General features: G+C 43.7%; 1 protein-coding gene across 1 annotated transcript in view; it reads left to right on the top strand.

The window, feature by feature from the left end:
* Positions 1-11,826: 11,826 nt before the first annotated feature.
* The window catches only part of PHF20 (PHD finger protein 20), a gene marked incomplete at both ends in the record, with an annotated part of 114,995 nt that continues 110,145 nt past the window's right edge, over positions 11,827-16,676 (top strand). The window contains one exon of the mRNA XM_079719561.1: positions 11,827-11,909. Coding sequence (XP_079575687.1) covers positions 11,827-11,909 — 83 coding nt within the window. The remainder of the gene's footprint in view (positions 11,910-16,676) is intronic.

A 16,676-nucleotide genomic window follows, 5' to 3' on the forward strand; every position in this document is an offset into this window, starting at 1 on the left:
GATTGTCTCCTTGAATCCCTATCCCTTAAGGTGGGTGATACAGGTCTCTTTCCTATCTTTCTTCCTTTTTTGACAGTGAGGAAGCTGAGGTTATCTCATTTAACAAGCATCTGACTGCCAAGTAAGGGCGCTGCTTGTTAGTTGCTGGGGATGCGTATGAGGAGTTAAATGCCTGAGGAGAGAGAGGCTCAGAAACAGGCAATTTCAATGTAGGGTGCTGGATTGTGGTCCAGATGGCAGGCAAGGCTGCCATGGGCGAATAATGGAGTGGGCCCTGGCCCAGCGCCCTTGGCGAGGTGCTGGTGGCTGAGCCCAGTCTGAAGGACCAGGCAGAGGAAGCAGCATTGCAAGGAGTCTTGGTGTGTGGGCGGCATGAGAGCTTATTGTGTGCTAGGCTCTGTGCTAAGTAATTTTTTTTTTTTTTTTTTTTTGCGGTACGCGGGCCTCTCACTGTTGTGGCTTCTCCCGTTGCGGAGCACAGGCTCTGGACGCACAGGCTCAGCGGCCATGGCTCACGGGCCCAGCCGCTCCGTGGCATGTGGGATCCTCCCGGACCGGGACACAAACCCACGTCCCCTGCATTGGCAGGCGGACTCCCAACCACTGCACCACCAGGGAAGCCCTGTGCTAAGTAATTTTTATCTTCACAGCACCTGTATGAAGGTATGAAGTAGGTATTGGTACTATCCCCATTTTACAGATAAGGAGCCTGAGGCTCAGAAAGGAAATGACTTGTGCAAGGTTATCTGGAAAATGGTGGAGCTGGGGTCCAAACCCAGGCAGTCTCATTTCGGAGTTCTGGCTCATAACCACCATATGCCGCTGGCCCTCTGCAGAGCTTGTCTGCTCCTCTCCTTGTAAGCTCCCGTTTCTAACAAGCCCCGGTTTGGTTTGGTCATAATGGCTAGCTCACTGATGGCCTTGATGCTGCACTAGTAGTTTGAAGTCTGTTCTGTAGGGGAACTACTGAGCTTTTTTTTTTTTTCTTCTTCATTTGAGATGTAATTGACATATAACCTGAAGTGTTTTAAACAGAGGAGTCTTATGATCAGATTTGTGCTTTAGAAATATTACTGTAGCAGCACTGATGAAGAGTAGCCACAGTGCAGTAGTTGGCTAGTCAGATTACCTGGGTTCAGCTCCTTGTCACAATACTTGGTAGCTTTGTCATTTGGGCAGCTTACTTTCTGAACCTTACTTTTGCACCTCTGAAACAGGAGTAATAGTAATCCTCATTACAAACCTATGAGGTAGATGCTAAATGAGATGATGTATATGTAAAGCACTTAGAATACTGTATGTCGTAAAATAAGCACTCAGAAGTCAGTCTGTAAGACAGTATTGTTTTGGATCTGGGGAGGGTGTGGCTGGAGGTTTTGAGCTCCTTTGAGAGTTGTTGCAGTAATCTGATTAGAACTGATGGGAACCTGAACTGGGCAACCACTGGGCAATGGGAGAAACCTAGAAGTAGGTGTGACAAAATGGTGACTGAGAGTGAGATGCAAGGGTGATGCCCATGTTTCTAGGTTGGCACATTGGCCAGTCTTGGAGTCTTAAACTGTGATGGGAAGAAAAGGAGAAGGAACTTGTGAGGATAAGATGATTAGCTCAGTGAAGTTGAGTAATGTGCCAAAGGTTATTTAGCAAATATATTCTGGAGTCAAGCCTGGGCACTAGGCCCTTTCCATTGTTTCTGGGAAGATCCACTGATTTAACCAATTCATTCTCAGTAATTCGGAATGAACCTGTGTTTGCTGTCTGTCTGAATTTTAATTGTGGAAGGAAAAGGTTGGCTCTTAGAGAAAGTATTTCAAGTATCTGGGAAGAGGGTAAGGGAATTTTTTGGGGGGGCCTTTTTCTTTCTTCCTGCCTCCTTACTTTCCTCCCCTCTTCCCTTTGTTTCCTTCCTTACCCTCTCAAGTGAAAGAGGCTAATTCAGCTCTTTTAGTGTGACTTGGGCAAGGGCTGGAAGGAGTGGTAATGGTTGGCTTTAGACCCAGTCTTCTTTCTGTGTTGTTGAGGAGAGGATAGTGATGGAGGGGCCCTTGCTCCTACTTGAACCAACTTGTTACTTCCCTAGGACTAAAGATGTGCTCTTTTATGTTCATTGTATTGGATACTATTTGTTAATATTGCATAATAATATTGACTGTAGTCCTTTGTGTCTGATGTCCTTTTTGCTAGTGCTACTACTATCACACAGCCATTTTATCACCAATATTGAATATTTAGTGTGTACTGTGCTAAGCACTTGACATCCATTAGCTTGCTTATCCTCAGAATCCCAGGACGTAGGGGTTATTAATCTGCTTTTGTAGATGGGCAAACAAAGGGAGGCTCAGTGATTTTTCTCGTCTTCACTTAGCCAGCAATGAGTGGAGCCAGAATTTGTCAGAATCTGAGTCTGAAACCTGTCTGCTCCCATCCCTAAGTACTCCCTGGCCTTCCTCCAAGACAGAACTTTGGCAGAGTCCCCTTGGAAGCTTCCTCCTGTGAGACGTGGGTGTCACTGGACCTGCTGATATTGTTTATGCTTTTCTGTAACAGTGGTGAGGGCTGCAGGGAGCATCTCCACCTCCTAGGCTCAGGGCTGTGTGGGGAGGGGAGCTCATTCCTTCCTGAGTCACCTTGCCTCTAGGACTTTCTCTCTACCTAGAATTCTCTTCCTCTGGATCTTCACATGGTGGTCTCCTTGTCATTTATTTATTTATTTTAAAGCTAGATTTATTTATTTATTTATTTGCTTATTTATTTATGGCTGCATTGGGTCTTCATGGGCTTTCTCTAGTTGCAGAGAGCGGGGAGTACTCTTGGTTACGGTGTGCAGGCTTCTCATTGCGGTGGCTTCCACGGCTTGTAGGCGCGCCGGCTTCAGTAGTTGTGGCTCATGGGCTTTAGAGTGCAGGTTCGGTAGTTGTGTCTCATGGGCTTAGTTGCTCTGAGGCATGTGGGATCTTCCCGGACCAGGGATCGAACCTGTGGCCCCTGCATTGGCAGGCGGATTCTTAACCACTGTGCCACCAGGGAAGCTCCTTGCCTTGTCATTTAGATCTCTGCTCAGACCTCAGCTCCTCAGAGTTCTTTCTAACAGCCTTATCTAAGGTGGTCCTGCTGTGTCACTGGCTCACATTGTTTTGTTGGGTTTTCCCCCACAGAACTTAGCCTCCCAGAAATGATCTTATTTGTATTTGTGTTTATCATGTTCCTGCCTTCCCCGCTAGAGAACGGGGCCAGGGGTGTCTCATCCTCCCAGCATCTATCTCCAGCACCTGGCACATAGCAGGCACTCAGTAAATATTTATTGAATGAAGGAGGCATAAAGATGTTTTTTTTAGACATTTAAAAAAATTTTTTTATTTATTTACTTTTGGCTGCGTTGGGTCTTTGTTGCTGCGTGTGGGCTTTCTCTAGTCGTGTTCTCTAGTTGCGGCAAGCAGGGGCTACTCTTCGTTGCGGTGTGCGGGCTTCTCATTGCGATGGCTTCTCTTGTTGTGGAGCACGGTCTCCAGGCGCATGGGCTTCAGTAGTTGTGGCTCGTGGGCTCTAGAGTGCAGGCTTAGTAGTCGTGGCGCACGGGCTTAGTTGCTCCGCGGCATGTGAAATCTTCCCGGACCAGGGTTCGAACCCTTGTTCCCTGCACTGGCAGGAGGATTCTTAACCACTGTGCCACCAGGGAAGCCTGAGGCATAAAGATTTAAGCTGGTCTTTCACTTGCAGTGTCCCTCAGTTTGAAAGGCACCATCACCCTTTAATGGAGGTTGAATTTCAAGCCTGGTGTAAGCACTATTAGATTATTGTAAAGCCTGTTCTGTAGTTTCTGGTGGTTAGTAGCTGAGTAACATTCTTTATTTCATTTATTAGGCATCTGTTGAGTATCTGTCATTCCTTTCCCTAATGGAACTTAAAGTGTAGTCCTACTACATTAGGTTTTATTTCAATATTCTCTTATTATTTTAAATATTTTTTAAAATTTTATTTATTTTTTGGTTGTGTTGGGTCTTCGTTGCTGCGTGCGGGCTTTCTCCAGTTGTGGCGAGTGAGGGCTACTCTTCACTGTAGTGCGTGGGCTTCTCATTGTGGTAGCTACTGTTGTTGTGGAGCATGGGCTCTAGGCACGCGGGCTCAATAGTTGTGGCTCGTGGGCTCTAGAGCGCAGGCTCAGTAGCTGTGGCGCATGGGCTTAGTTGCTCCGCAGCACGTGGGATCTTCCCGGACCAGGGATTGAACCTGTGTCCCCTGCGTTGGCAGGCGGATTCTTAACCACTGTGCCACCAGGGAAGTCCCTCTCTTAGTATTAAACATGTAAGTTATATCTAGCTTCCCCAGCATTGTATGTAAAGAGCTATTTTTTTTTTAATGTAGCTTAACCTTAAACAATTCTGTAATCTGACAATTTTTTTTTTTAAAGAAGATGTTGGGGGTAGGAGTTTATTAATTTATTTTTATTTATTTTTGCTGTGTTGGGTCTTCATTTCTGTGCCAGGGCTTTCTCTAGTTGTGGCAAGCGGGGGCCACTCACTATCGCGGCCTCTCTCGTTGCGGAGCACAGGCTCCAGATGCGCAGGCTCGGTAGTTGTGGCTCACGGGCCTAGTTGCTCTGCGGCATGTGGGATCTTCCCAGACCAGGGCTCGAACCCGTGTCCCCTGCATCAGCAGGCAGATTCTCAACCACTGCGCCACCAGAGAAGCCCAAGAGCTATTGTTTTTTTCTCGTTTTCACAAATGATTTATTTTTATCCTGGACTGTATCCTTCTGATTGAAATTACTGACTCCAAGTGTAGAAGCAGTTTTACAGCTTGTTCCTTTTTTCCAGATTGAGGTATAAAATGATGGCCATGGTCAGGGCCTCAGGCAGTGGTTCAAGTGTTCCAGTTTTCTCACAGCTGGGCCATTCTTAGGTGTTGTCCTTTCTGAAAGATTAAATATTTCTGCTTGCTATATAACGGTGTAATAATTTTGTCACAACATTTGAAAAGCACCCAATTGCTTCATCTTCCTGTATTCAAACTATGTTTATGTCTAAAGGCATGAGTATAAGCATAGCATGGACTTTGGTAAGGGAAAGAGGAAGGGCCTTCAAGAAGTGGTTTATCTACCTCTGGAAAAATCCTGTTACCTGTGATAAGAGACATGTCTCCTGCCTTGGAGGACCTTGAAAGCCCCTCTGCACCTCAGTTTCCTTTCTGTACAATGGGAATATCACATTTAGTCCTAACTACATCATTTGGCAGTTGTGTAGGTCCAGAAAATAGTGTAAGGATGAAGGCCTTTTACATATTTAAATAATCTATTTTTTTAAAATATGAAGAAATATAAAGACATAATTCAAAATTAAAATCTTACCAACTAGATAATCCCTGCTCACAATTAAAGTAAAAGCAAAGAAGTACATTCTTTTTTTTAATGTATTTTTTTAATTTATTTATTTATTTATGGCTGCATTGGGTCTTCGTTGCTGCGCGTGGGCTTTCTCTAGTTGCGGTGAGTGGGCTTCTCATTGTGGTGGCTTCTTTTTGTTGTGGAGCACAGGCTCTAGGTGTGTGGGCTTCAGTAGTTGTGGCGTGTGGACTCTACAGCGCAGGTTCAGTAGTTGTGGTGCACGGGCTTAGTTTCTCTGCGGCATGTGGGATCTTCCTGGACCAGGGCTTGAACCCGTGTCCCTCGCATTGGCAGTCAGATTCTTAACCACTAAGCCACCAGGGAAGTCCCAGAAGTACATTCTTAAGGTTAAAAAATTCTAACAACACAGAAGGGTAAAGAATGAGAAGTTAAATTTTCATGCTCTATTCCTTTCATTAAGGGAACTACTTAAAACAGTTATTTTCTTCCTTCCAAGAAATAATTTAATGCATATACTATAATAGATCTGTCTGTTTGCATTAAAGAGATAATACCAGACACGGGCCTCTACACCATGCCGGTTTTTTTTTTTTTTTTTTTTTTTTTTTTGTGGTACGCGGGCCTCTCACTGTTGTGGCCTTTCCCATTGCGGAGCACAGGCTCCGGACGCGCAGGCTCAGCGGCCATGGCTTACGGGCCCAGCCGCTCCATGGCATGTGGGATCTTCCCGGACCGGGGTGCGAACCCATGTCTCCTGCATCGGCAGGCGGACTCTCAACCACTGTGCCACCAGGGAAGCCCCACCATGCCTGTTTTATTTGACAGTGTATCTTGTAGGTGGCTCCACATCAGCATCTACAGATTGCCATTTTTTAAAAAATTTAATTAATTAATTTTTGTCTGTGTTGGGTCTTCGTTGCTGTGCGCAGGCTTTCTCTAGTTGCGGCGAGCAGGGGCTAGTCTTTCATTGCGGTGCGCAGGCTTCTTATTGCGGTGGCTTCTCTTGTTGCAGAGCATGGACTCTCTAGGCACACGGGTTTCAGTAGTTGTGGCTCACGGGCTCTAGAGCTCAGGCTCAGTAGTTGTGGCACACGGGCCTAGTTGCTCTGTGGCATGTGGGATCTTCCCGGACCAGGGCTCGAACCCGTGACCCCTGCATTGGCAGGCGGATTCTTAACCACTGCACCACCAGAGAAGCCCAGCCATTTTTCCTTTTAATAGATGTACAACATTCCATTGTATAGGTGGCCGTAATTCATTTAACTAGCCCTCTTTTTTTTTTTTTTGTTTTTTGTTTTTTGCGGTACACGGGCCTCTCACTGTTGTGGCCTCTCCCGTTGCGGAGCACAGGCTCTGGACGCGCAGGCTCAGCGGCCATGGCTCACGGGCCCAGCCGCTTCGCAGCATGTGGGATCTTCCCGGACCGGGGCACGAACCCGTGTCCCCTGCATCGGCAGGCGGACTCTCAACCACTGCGCCACCAGGGAAGCCCAGCCCTCTTTTTTGATGGACATTTTAGCTGCAGAAATTACGAAACTATATTGTTCATCCTTACAGGTAACTTGGCAGACTTTGGGGGATGTATCTGTCGGATAAGTTACTGGCAATGGGGACTGCTGGGTTGCAGGTATTTGCATTTTTGTAGATAGCGCCAAGTTGCCTCTAGAAAAGATTTTCCAATTTATGCTTCTACCAACAGTGTATAAGCATCTTTTTTTCCTCATCCCTGAAGACACTGGGTATTTTACCTTGAAATTTTTAGTCTGAGAATTGAAAAATTGTTATTTTGATTTGCATTTCCTTTAATTTAGGGTGAGGTTATGTGGATAATATAATATCACATGCTTATTAGACCTTTATATTATTCCCCGCTCCCCCCACAAACCTCCCCCTTCCCTGGGAACCTGCCAGTTCTTATACTTTGCTCATTTAAAAAAAAAATAATAAATTTATTTATTTATTTTTGGCTGCATTGTGTCTTCGTTGCTGCACGTGGGCTTTCTCTAGTTGCAGCAAGTGGGGGCTACTCTTCGTAGTGGTGCGCAGGCTTCTCATCGTGACGGCTACTCTTGTTGTGGAGCACAGGCTCTAGGTGCGCAGGCTTCAGTAGTTGTAGCACGCGAGCTCAGTAGTTGTGGCTTGTGGGCTCTAGAGCACTGGCTCAGTAGTTGTGGTGCACAGGCTCAGTTCCTCCATGGCATGTGGGATATTCCTGGACCAGGGATCGAACCCGTGTCCCCTGCATTGGCAGGAGGATTCTTAACCACAGCGCCACCAGGGAAGCCCATACGCTTTGCCCATAAGTGAGTTGTTTAACTTTTTTCGTTCTTGGTTTGTATGCACTCTTTGTTAATAAAGGAAGTTAGCCCTTTGGTCATATGTGTTGCAGTTATTTTCTCCCAGTTTGTTGTTTGTGAAAGTGCCCTTTAAACTGTATTACACAGTGTACCTTTAAAGTTTTCATTGTCATTGATACAGGGGCATTGACTGCAACTACTGTATTTAAGGAAATAAACTGGGCTCTCTGTCTCCTGTGTAGCAGTGAGCTCACATTGTAGGAAAACTTGTTTAAAAAAAAAATTTTTTTTTTGCCATGCTCCATGGCTTGTGGGATCTTAGTTCCCTACAGGGATCGAACCCATGCCCCATGCAGTGGAAGTGTGGAGTCCTAACCACTGGACCACCAGGGAATTCCCTGTAGAGAAATTTGAATGTAAAGGAGTAGTTTGAAGTCCTGCCAAGGTCTTTAAGTGGAATCATTTGTGAATACAGATTGCATCAGATTTTTTCTCATAGTTTTTCTGGATGTCCTTACTAAACATATTTCCTTTTCCTATTCTGGAAGCTAGAGCTTTTTGGTAGAAAAAAACTAAGGCCCTGAAGAATGGGTAAGTTAAAAGCTACAGAATCTTAGCCCTCTCGCCTCTTGAGAAAAATTTGTGTTTAAAACTAAATGTGAAGCAACGAAGACCCAATGCAGCCAAAAATAAATAAGTAACATAAATTAAAAAAAATTAAAAAATAACCCTAAATGTTAGGAGTAAAAACATACTTCTTATGTAATCTTTTTAATTCCTGCTTTTGTCTTGAACTCTTCTTTATTCTTTAGTAGATTTGCCAAATTAAATTGAGACTTTGCAGTGATTGTCCCTCACCTTGCCCTTTGTTAGAGTTCGTTCATCTCTTCTCATATTTGTGTTTGTCTTCCTGGGTGGACTGGAGCTGCAACTGAGTTGGATTTCTGATTCCTGATTTCCAGCACAGTGCCTTACTGACAGTGCTCACTAATGGTTTGTTGAATGAATTAATGTGAAATTTAAAAACAAACTCTGCTATCCCCAGAGGAGTGGAGGGAAGATTTGGGCATGGGTCATAAAAGCCAGATTAGTCCTTAGTCTTGTTCTGTGTGATAACAGGGAGTGAAGCTTCAGATAAGTGGCTCAGGGACTTCCCTGGTGGCAGTGGTTAAGCATCCGCCTGTCAATGCAGGGGACGCGGGTTCGATCCCTGGTCCGGGAAGATCCCACATGCCGCGGAGCAACTAAGCCTGTGCACCACAGCTACCGAGCCTGCGCTCTGGAGCCAGCATGCCACAACTACTGAGCCTGCGTCCCGAAACTACTGAAGTCCATGTGCCTAACATGCTCTGCAACAAGAAGAAGAAGCCACCGCAGTGAGAAGCCCACGCACCGCAAGGAAGAGTAGCCCCCACTCACCGCACAAAGCAGCCATAAACAAACAAACAAAACAATCAAACAAATAAATAAAATAAGTGGGTCAGAGTTACAGTGAAACAGGTTTCAGTTCGTGATAAGGAAGACCTTCGACAATTCAGCCTCAGGAGGAATTGGTTTTCTTGAGCCATTAAGAATAATTTGCTCATTTTCATTCACTGTCTTGTAACCACACTCCTGTACTTTAATGGAAGGCATCCTAGGGAAGTTGTGTGGTAAAAGAATTAATTCAGAAATCAAGCAGACCTGGGCTTTTGTTCTGGGGCTGGTCACTTAGCACCTGAACCTTAGCCCAATTCTTTAAACCTAATTTCTTCATTTGTGATAATAGAATTATTAGTAGCTACAAACTGTATAGTCCTTACTTTGTGCCAGTGTTCCTTAAATGGATTATCTCATTTAGTTTTCACACCCACTGCCTGGAGATAGGTACTATTATCACCATCCCCATTTTAGGGAGGGGAAACAAATTCAGAGGGGTTAAGTAATTTACCCAAATTCATTCAGCTAATAAAGGGTGGGGCTGAGTATTAAAGGCCAAGCATTTAATCCTATTACATTACACTATATTACATGACATCTGTAAAAGGGAGCTGTCTCCCTGCATGAAGTCTGATAAATACTAGCTTCTCTGGTGAGTTTTCTTTTTTTTTTTTTTTGAATTAAAAAAATATATATTTATTTATTTATTTTTGGCTGCATTGGGTCTTCGTTGCTTCACGCAGGCTTTTCTCTAGTTGTGGCGAGCAGGGGCTACTCTTCTTGCAGTGCACGGGCTTCTCATTGCGGTGGCTTCTCTTGTTGTGGAGCACGGGCTCTAGGTGCACGGGCTTCAGTAGTTGTGGCACGGGGGCTCAGTAGTTGTGGTGCATGGACTTAGTTGCTCCGCAGCATGTGGGATCTTTCCGGACCAGGGCTCTAACCTGCGTCCCCTGCATTGGCAGGCGGGTTCCTAACCACTGCGCCACCAGGGTAGCCCCACTCTGGTGAGTTTTCAGTGCCACTCTGTCTTTATTCTTGTCTGGCTTCACCTTTTCATATAATCTGAGAGGCGAGACTATTACTTGCTATACATGAAGTCAAAAATAAAAAGATAATTTGAGGCGGTGTTGCTCCTAAGTCAAAGTGAAGACTCTTCTACTGATTGGATTTACTTACATCAGATTCATATCTCATTTTCCTGGAGAGTGTGAAGTATAGCCAGTCAAACATCTCACTCTCCCTTTGCTAGGGTCCATATAATCCAAATACTCTTATTTGATGTAGCTTTTCAGTTTATTAGGTTTCAGATTCCTTAGTTACAACTGTTAACCATTCCTTTATTGGTCTGATTTGCTTTGTGCGTTCTCCAATATCACCCCTTCAGAATGAGTTGTTTAATGTAATGGATAGCTCATCCTTTACATTATATATATTTTTTCTTATGGAAAATTTCCATTATGAAAAACAATAAGCTTAGGAAACTGTTTAAGAGGAGAAGATCACTTACAAACTTCTTTTTTCTTCCTGTGTTTTTTTTTTAAATGCACATGAATTTTTATTTGAGCTCAAAGGGGTGTAATTTTACATCCTGGTTTTTCATGTAATATATTGCAAGAAAATGTGATGGTATTACACATTAGATGTGAGGACCCACTTTTTTTTTTTCCATTTTTAATTTTTTTGGCCACACTGCACGGCTTGCGGGATCTTCATTTGAACCCGGGCCCAGGGCAGTGAAAGAAAGCTCTGAGTCCTAACAACTGGATGGCCAGGGAATTCCCATGAGGTGCCACTTTTGTGATTATTCCTCATTCATCCATTGCGAAGATTGCCCTCCTGGTATGAGGCAGATACTGCCCTGGCAGTGCAGGCTGTTGGGTTCCTAAGTTCAGTGGGAGAGAATTTACTCAGGGATAGCCTTGCTCTATGGAGGTCGCCTGCTCAAGTGCCCCAAGAACTCAGAGTGGCTACATCTCCATCAGAACCACCACTAGCCCCTAAAGATAAATTTTACTCATATAGAAAATGACCACCAATTCCAGTACCAAAAAGCTCGATAAAGAATTGGGAAAATATATCAATAAATTGTCAGAATGTACTCAAGAATGGGTAGAAATATAAATAAATCAAAAAATATATAAATAGATCAAAGAATGAATAAATAGATCTTTCTTGTCTAGCCTTCCAAAAGTAGGGCCAGAAATCAGCATTCAGATTTTGTTCGCTTCCTTTGTAGCACTTAAAATTCATAGCAGTTACAGCTTGCAGTTAAGTCATTTGTCTGTTTACTGGCTACATTTTTGTTTTCCCCCGGTAGACTGGAGGCTTTATGAGGCCAGGAACTGCGTCTCTTTTGGTCTTGACGACTGTTTTCCTAAATCATCTCTCAGCAGGTATTTGTTGCATACTTCAGCAAATGATTAAATTTAGTTCTGAGAGTGATTGTTTTTTTGGTGTTCTGAGAAGTGCCCCTTATAGGTGAATTCTTGGTAAGCAGTGTTGAGGGAGGGTCTCCTTACAGTTCCAGAGACTACAGGATGCTGCATAATAGAGAAGGAGGAACAGTGGAGGACACACCTGTGTTAGGATGAGGGCAGGAGTAAAGGAGGGCGCTGACAGGGTTTCCTGGAGCTTTGTGTTTTGAATAATGCCTGTTTGTCTTTTCTGTGTAGTGAGTGTTACTCCACTCTGGGCAGACTTTGCCTAAGTTTCATAAATTTTAATTGGCTTTTTCAGGAGAATAAAGGCAGCCCCCGTTGATGACTGAAAATGACAAAGCATCCACCTAACAGACGAGGAATCAGCTTTGAAGTGGGAGCCCAGTTGGAAGCCCGGGACCGATTAAAAAACTGGTACTTTTACATTTTTCTGTTAATTAAATCCCTTCAGTAAAGGACTTTTGCCAGCACTGATAAAGAGGGGTAGCCTGGGCTTTTCTGTAGTGTTTTCCTGCTCCCTGACTCTTGGAAGGTGGAAGGAGACTTAAGTCTAGAGCTGTGGAATGTCCTTTGTCTTTGGTGCCAGGATCCCTGTGTCAAGGGGACCATCCTGTTATATTTGTTTCCCTTCTCTGCCTGTTCATCTGAAGGAGTTATGGGAAGAAGAAGCAGGAGTGGCTGCAGGGAAGGGAAGATTAATAGTGGCAGCTCTCTTGCTCTTGGCTGCCTGTCTGAAAGATCACGGATAGAAGAATGAAGAAAAGGGGTTAGATTGGAACAGCTTGTGTGTTGTGAACAACTTCTGTTTTCTGGGTGTGTTGTTGTACAGTTGAAACTCAGTCATCACATTTTAGGGATCATTAGATTCAGAGGCTGAGAGGTTGTAGTCCCGAATTTGTCATTGACTTGTGACCTCTGGCTGGTAATTAACCACTTTGAGCATCAGCTTCCTCTGTAAATGTGGGTACTAGTAATATTGACCTCACAGACTTTTTTCTGAGAATCAAATAATAGGATATGTTGGAAAAGGCCTTATAAACTGTAAAATGATGGTTGTTGTTGGGAATACCCTAGAATTTAGTCACTTGTTAATGCTTAAGTTGAAAGTGGGAGTTTCAGAACTCAAACCTTTCTGTGAATTTTCATAAGGAAGAGTGTAGTGCTCTTGAGGGTTATCTCAAAATAGGCTGACCAGCTCCTGGGGTGTAGGAAGAGAAGACGGGAAGGGAAGCAGGGGAAATGCCTGGGGTAGAAAGTGTCTCTGCTGCCTTTTGGAGCTGGGAGATTTGATATAAAAATTAGAGACACTTTGAACACCTAGTTGTTTCTAGGCTGTTTGTATTTCTATAATTATTTCCCTTTGGTTTCTCTCAGTATTTTTTTAAGGAAGCTTAATCAAGAGAAAGAATTGTTTTTAAATTTGGGGGAAAAAATAAAATATAGAAAAAGTTTAAAAGTACAGCTAACTATAAAATAATCTGTGTACTTATCACTTGGAATTACTGAATATTAACACTTCTATTTTACTTATATTTTAAAAAATAAAGGACATAAAACGTTTCTGGTATAATGGAAGTACCTTTTATACCCTTCCCAATTCAGTTCCCCTCCTGCATTCCTTAGAGGCAACGAGCATCCTGTAGTTAGTTCTGTCCTTTCTGTCCATGCTTTGCATTTTTACTGTATGTATCCATAAATAATACTAGTTTGCATCGCTTTGGGTATTTTTGTTTTTGTTTTTTGCGGTACACGGGCCTCTCACTGTTGTGGCCTCTCCCGTTGCGGAGCACTGGCTCCAGACGCACAGGCTCAGCGGCCATGGCTCACGGGCCCAGCCGCTCCGTGGCATGTGGGATCCTCCCGGACCGGGGCATGAACCCATGTTCCCTGCATCGGCAGGCGGACTCTCAACCACTGCGCCACCAGGAAAGCCCCACTTTGGGTATTTTTTAAAAATTCCTATAAGTGGTCTCATTGTTTGTTTCTCTTCTGTATTTCATGTTTTTGTGATTTACCCATATTGATATGACATATTCATCCTAATTTCTTATTTATTTATTTATTTTTGGCTGCGTTGGGTCTTCATTGCTGCATGTGGGCTTTCTCTAGTTGTGGAGAGGCTACTCTTCATTGCGGTGTGTGGGCTTCTCATTGCGGTGGCTTCTCTTGTTGTGGAGCATGGGCTCTAGGCGTGTGGGCTCAGTAGTTGTGGCTCGCGGGCTCTAGAGTGCAGGCTCATTAGTTGTGGTGCATGGGCTTAGTTGCTCCGCGGCATGTGGGATCTTCCCGGACCAGGGCTCAAACCTGTGTCCCCGGCATTGGCAGGTGGATTCTTAACCACGGCACCACCAGGGAGGTCCTGTGTGCAAGTTTCTATGTGGACATAACTTTTCAACTCATTTGGGTAAATACTAAAGAGTGTGATTACTGGATCATATGGTAAGAATATGTTTAATTCTGCAAGAAACTACCGAATTGTCTTTCAAAGTGGCTGTACCATTTGACATTTCTACCGCCTAGGAATGAGAGTTCATATTGTTCCACATCCTTGACAGTATTTGGTGTTGTCAGTGTTTTGGGTTTTGGCCATTAAAATAGGTGTATAGGGCTTCCCTGGTGGCGCAGTGGTTGAGAGTCCGCCTGCCGATGCAGGGGACACGGGTTCGTGCCCCGGTCCGGGAGGATCCCACATGCCGCGGAGCGGCTGGGCCCGTGGGCCGTGGCCGCTGAGCCTGCGCGTCCAGAGCCTGTGCTCCGCAACGGGAGAGGCCACAACAGTGAGAGGCCTGCATACCGCCAAAAAAAAAAAAAAAGGTATATAGTAGTATCTCATTGTTATTTGAATTTTGCGATTCTCTATTGAAATATGTCGAATATATTTTCATATACTTACTTGCCATCTGTATATTTCTTTGGTGAGGTGTCTGTTAAGGTCTTTTGTCCATCTTTTAATTGGTTGGTTGTTGCTTTTATTTTTTTGTTGGTTGTATTCTTATTGTTGAGTTTTAAGAGTTCTTCGTATACTTTTGGATAACAGTTCTTTATCAGATGTTTCTTTTGTAAGTATATGGGATTTAAGGCCATGAGACTGGATGAGCTTTCTAGGGCTGCACTGTCCAAAAAAGTAGCCACTAGCCACAAGTAGCTATTTACATAAAATTAATTCAGTTCCTTAGTCACCCTAGGCACATTTCCAGCGCTCAGTGGCTAGTGGCTACCGTATTGGAGAAAGGAGACATAGAAAATTTCCACTGAGAAGGTTCCATTGGACAGTGCTGATTTAGGGAGTCAATATAGATAAAAAGGAGGATTGAGCCCTGGTTCCTTCCAGTGTCAAGATGTTAGCAGATAAAGAGGAACCAGCAAAAGAAACTGGGAAGGAGTGACCGTTGAGGCAGGAGGAAATCCATGGGGGTGTCTAGAGCAGCGGTCCCCAACCTTTTTGGCACCAGGGACCGGTTTCGTGGCAGACAGTTTTTCTACAGACCCTGGTGGGGGAGGGGGTGATGGCTCAGGTGGTAATGGGAGCAATGGGGAGCGGCAGATAAAGCTTCGCTCGCCAGTCCGCCACTCACCTCCTGCTGTGCAGCCTGGTTCCTAACAGGCTGCGGACGGTAACGGGGCGGGGGAGGGGTGGGGGGGACATGACCCCTGCTCTAGGGGACAAGTGGAAAAGGTGTTTCAAGAAGCAGTGAGTAATCACTTCAATCTTGTGATGCTGGTAGTTCACATAAAATGAGGATTGAGTGACTGTTGACTTGGTTACATCAAGGTTGTGGATGACCTGGACAAGAATTGTTTTAATGGAGCAGTGGGGACAAAAACCCTAATTGGCATGGGTTCAAGGAAAACAGGAGAGAAGGAACTGTGATGTGATGCAAAGTGGGAGGAATTGGCCATTGATAGGAGCAGATAGTTCATTTATTATAAGGGGAAGAGGGAAACTGGGTATATAGGTAGAGATGAAGGTTTACTTGTAGAGTTGGTGATGGGAGCATGTGTTTTTTTGTATTTTTAAATTGAGGTATAATTTACAAACAGTAAAATTCACTCTTTTCAGCATACAGTTCCATGAAGTTTGCCAAACTCATACAGTCATTCATGCATGCACCACCATAATCAAAATGTAGCATTTTTATCACCCCACAGAATTGACTTGTGTTCCTTTGTAGTCAACCTCTCCTGTAGCCTCCAGCCCTTGTCACCTACTGATCCGTTCTCTGTCCATATAGTTTTGCCTTTTCCAGAATGTCGTATAAATGGAGTCATGCAATATGTAGCCTTTTAAATTTGGCTTCTTTCACTTACAATGCATTTGAGATTCATCCATATTTTTGTATGAATCAGTAGTTCCTTTTATTGCTGAGTAGAATTAAATTGTATGGATGTATAGTTTATCTATTTACCTGTTTGAAGAAATGAATTGTTTCCAGTTTTTGGTGAATATGAATGAACATGAATACAGATTTTGTGAGAACGTAAGTTTTCATTTCTCTTGGATAAATATCAAGGTGTGATTGCTGGGTCATATGTTAAGTGTGTGTTTGACTTGATGAGAAACTGCTGAACTGTTTTCCAGTGTGGCTGTTCCATTTTGCATTTCTGCCAGCAATGTATGAGAGTCCCAGTTGCTCTGTATCTTTGCCAGCCCTTAGGGATTCTTTTCTTTCCCTCTTTTTTAGTTTTTATTTTTAAAAGTGAGGTATAATTTACATACCATTCACTCTTTTGAAGCATACAAGTCAGTGGTTTTTAGTGTATTCACAAAGTTGTACAACCATCACCAGTCTCTGATTCCAGAACATTCTCATCACCCCAAAAAGAAACCTCATACCTATTAGCAGTCACTTCCCTTCGTTCTCTCCAGCCCTAGGCAGACACTAATTTACTTTCTGTCTCTGTAGATTTGCCTATTCTGGGCATTTCATAGAAACCAAGTCAAATAATACGTGTTCCTTTGTGACTGGCTTCTTTCACTTAACATGGTATTTTCAACATTCATTTGTGTTATAGCATATATCAACATTCTTTCTCATGGATGAATAATATTCCATTATATGGATATACCATATTTTGTTTATCCATTCATCAGTTGATAAATATTTGTATTATTTTCGCTTTTTGGCTATTGTGATTAATGCTGTTATGAGCATTTGTGTATGAGTTTTAGTGTGGACCTAT

Source organism: Hyperoodon ampullatus (genome assembly GCF_949752795.1).
Source record: "Hyperoodon ampullatus genome assembly, chromosome: 14".
Classification (NCBI taxonomy): domain Eukaryota; kingdom Metazoa; phylum Chordata; class Mammalia; order Artiodactyla; family Ziphiidae; genus Hyperoodon; species Hyperoodon ampullatus.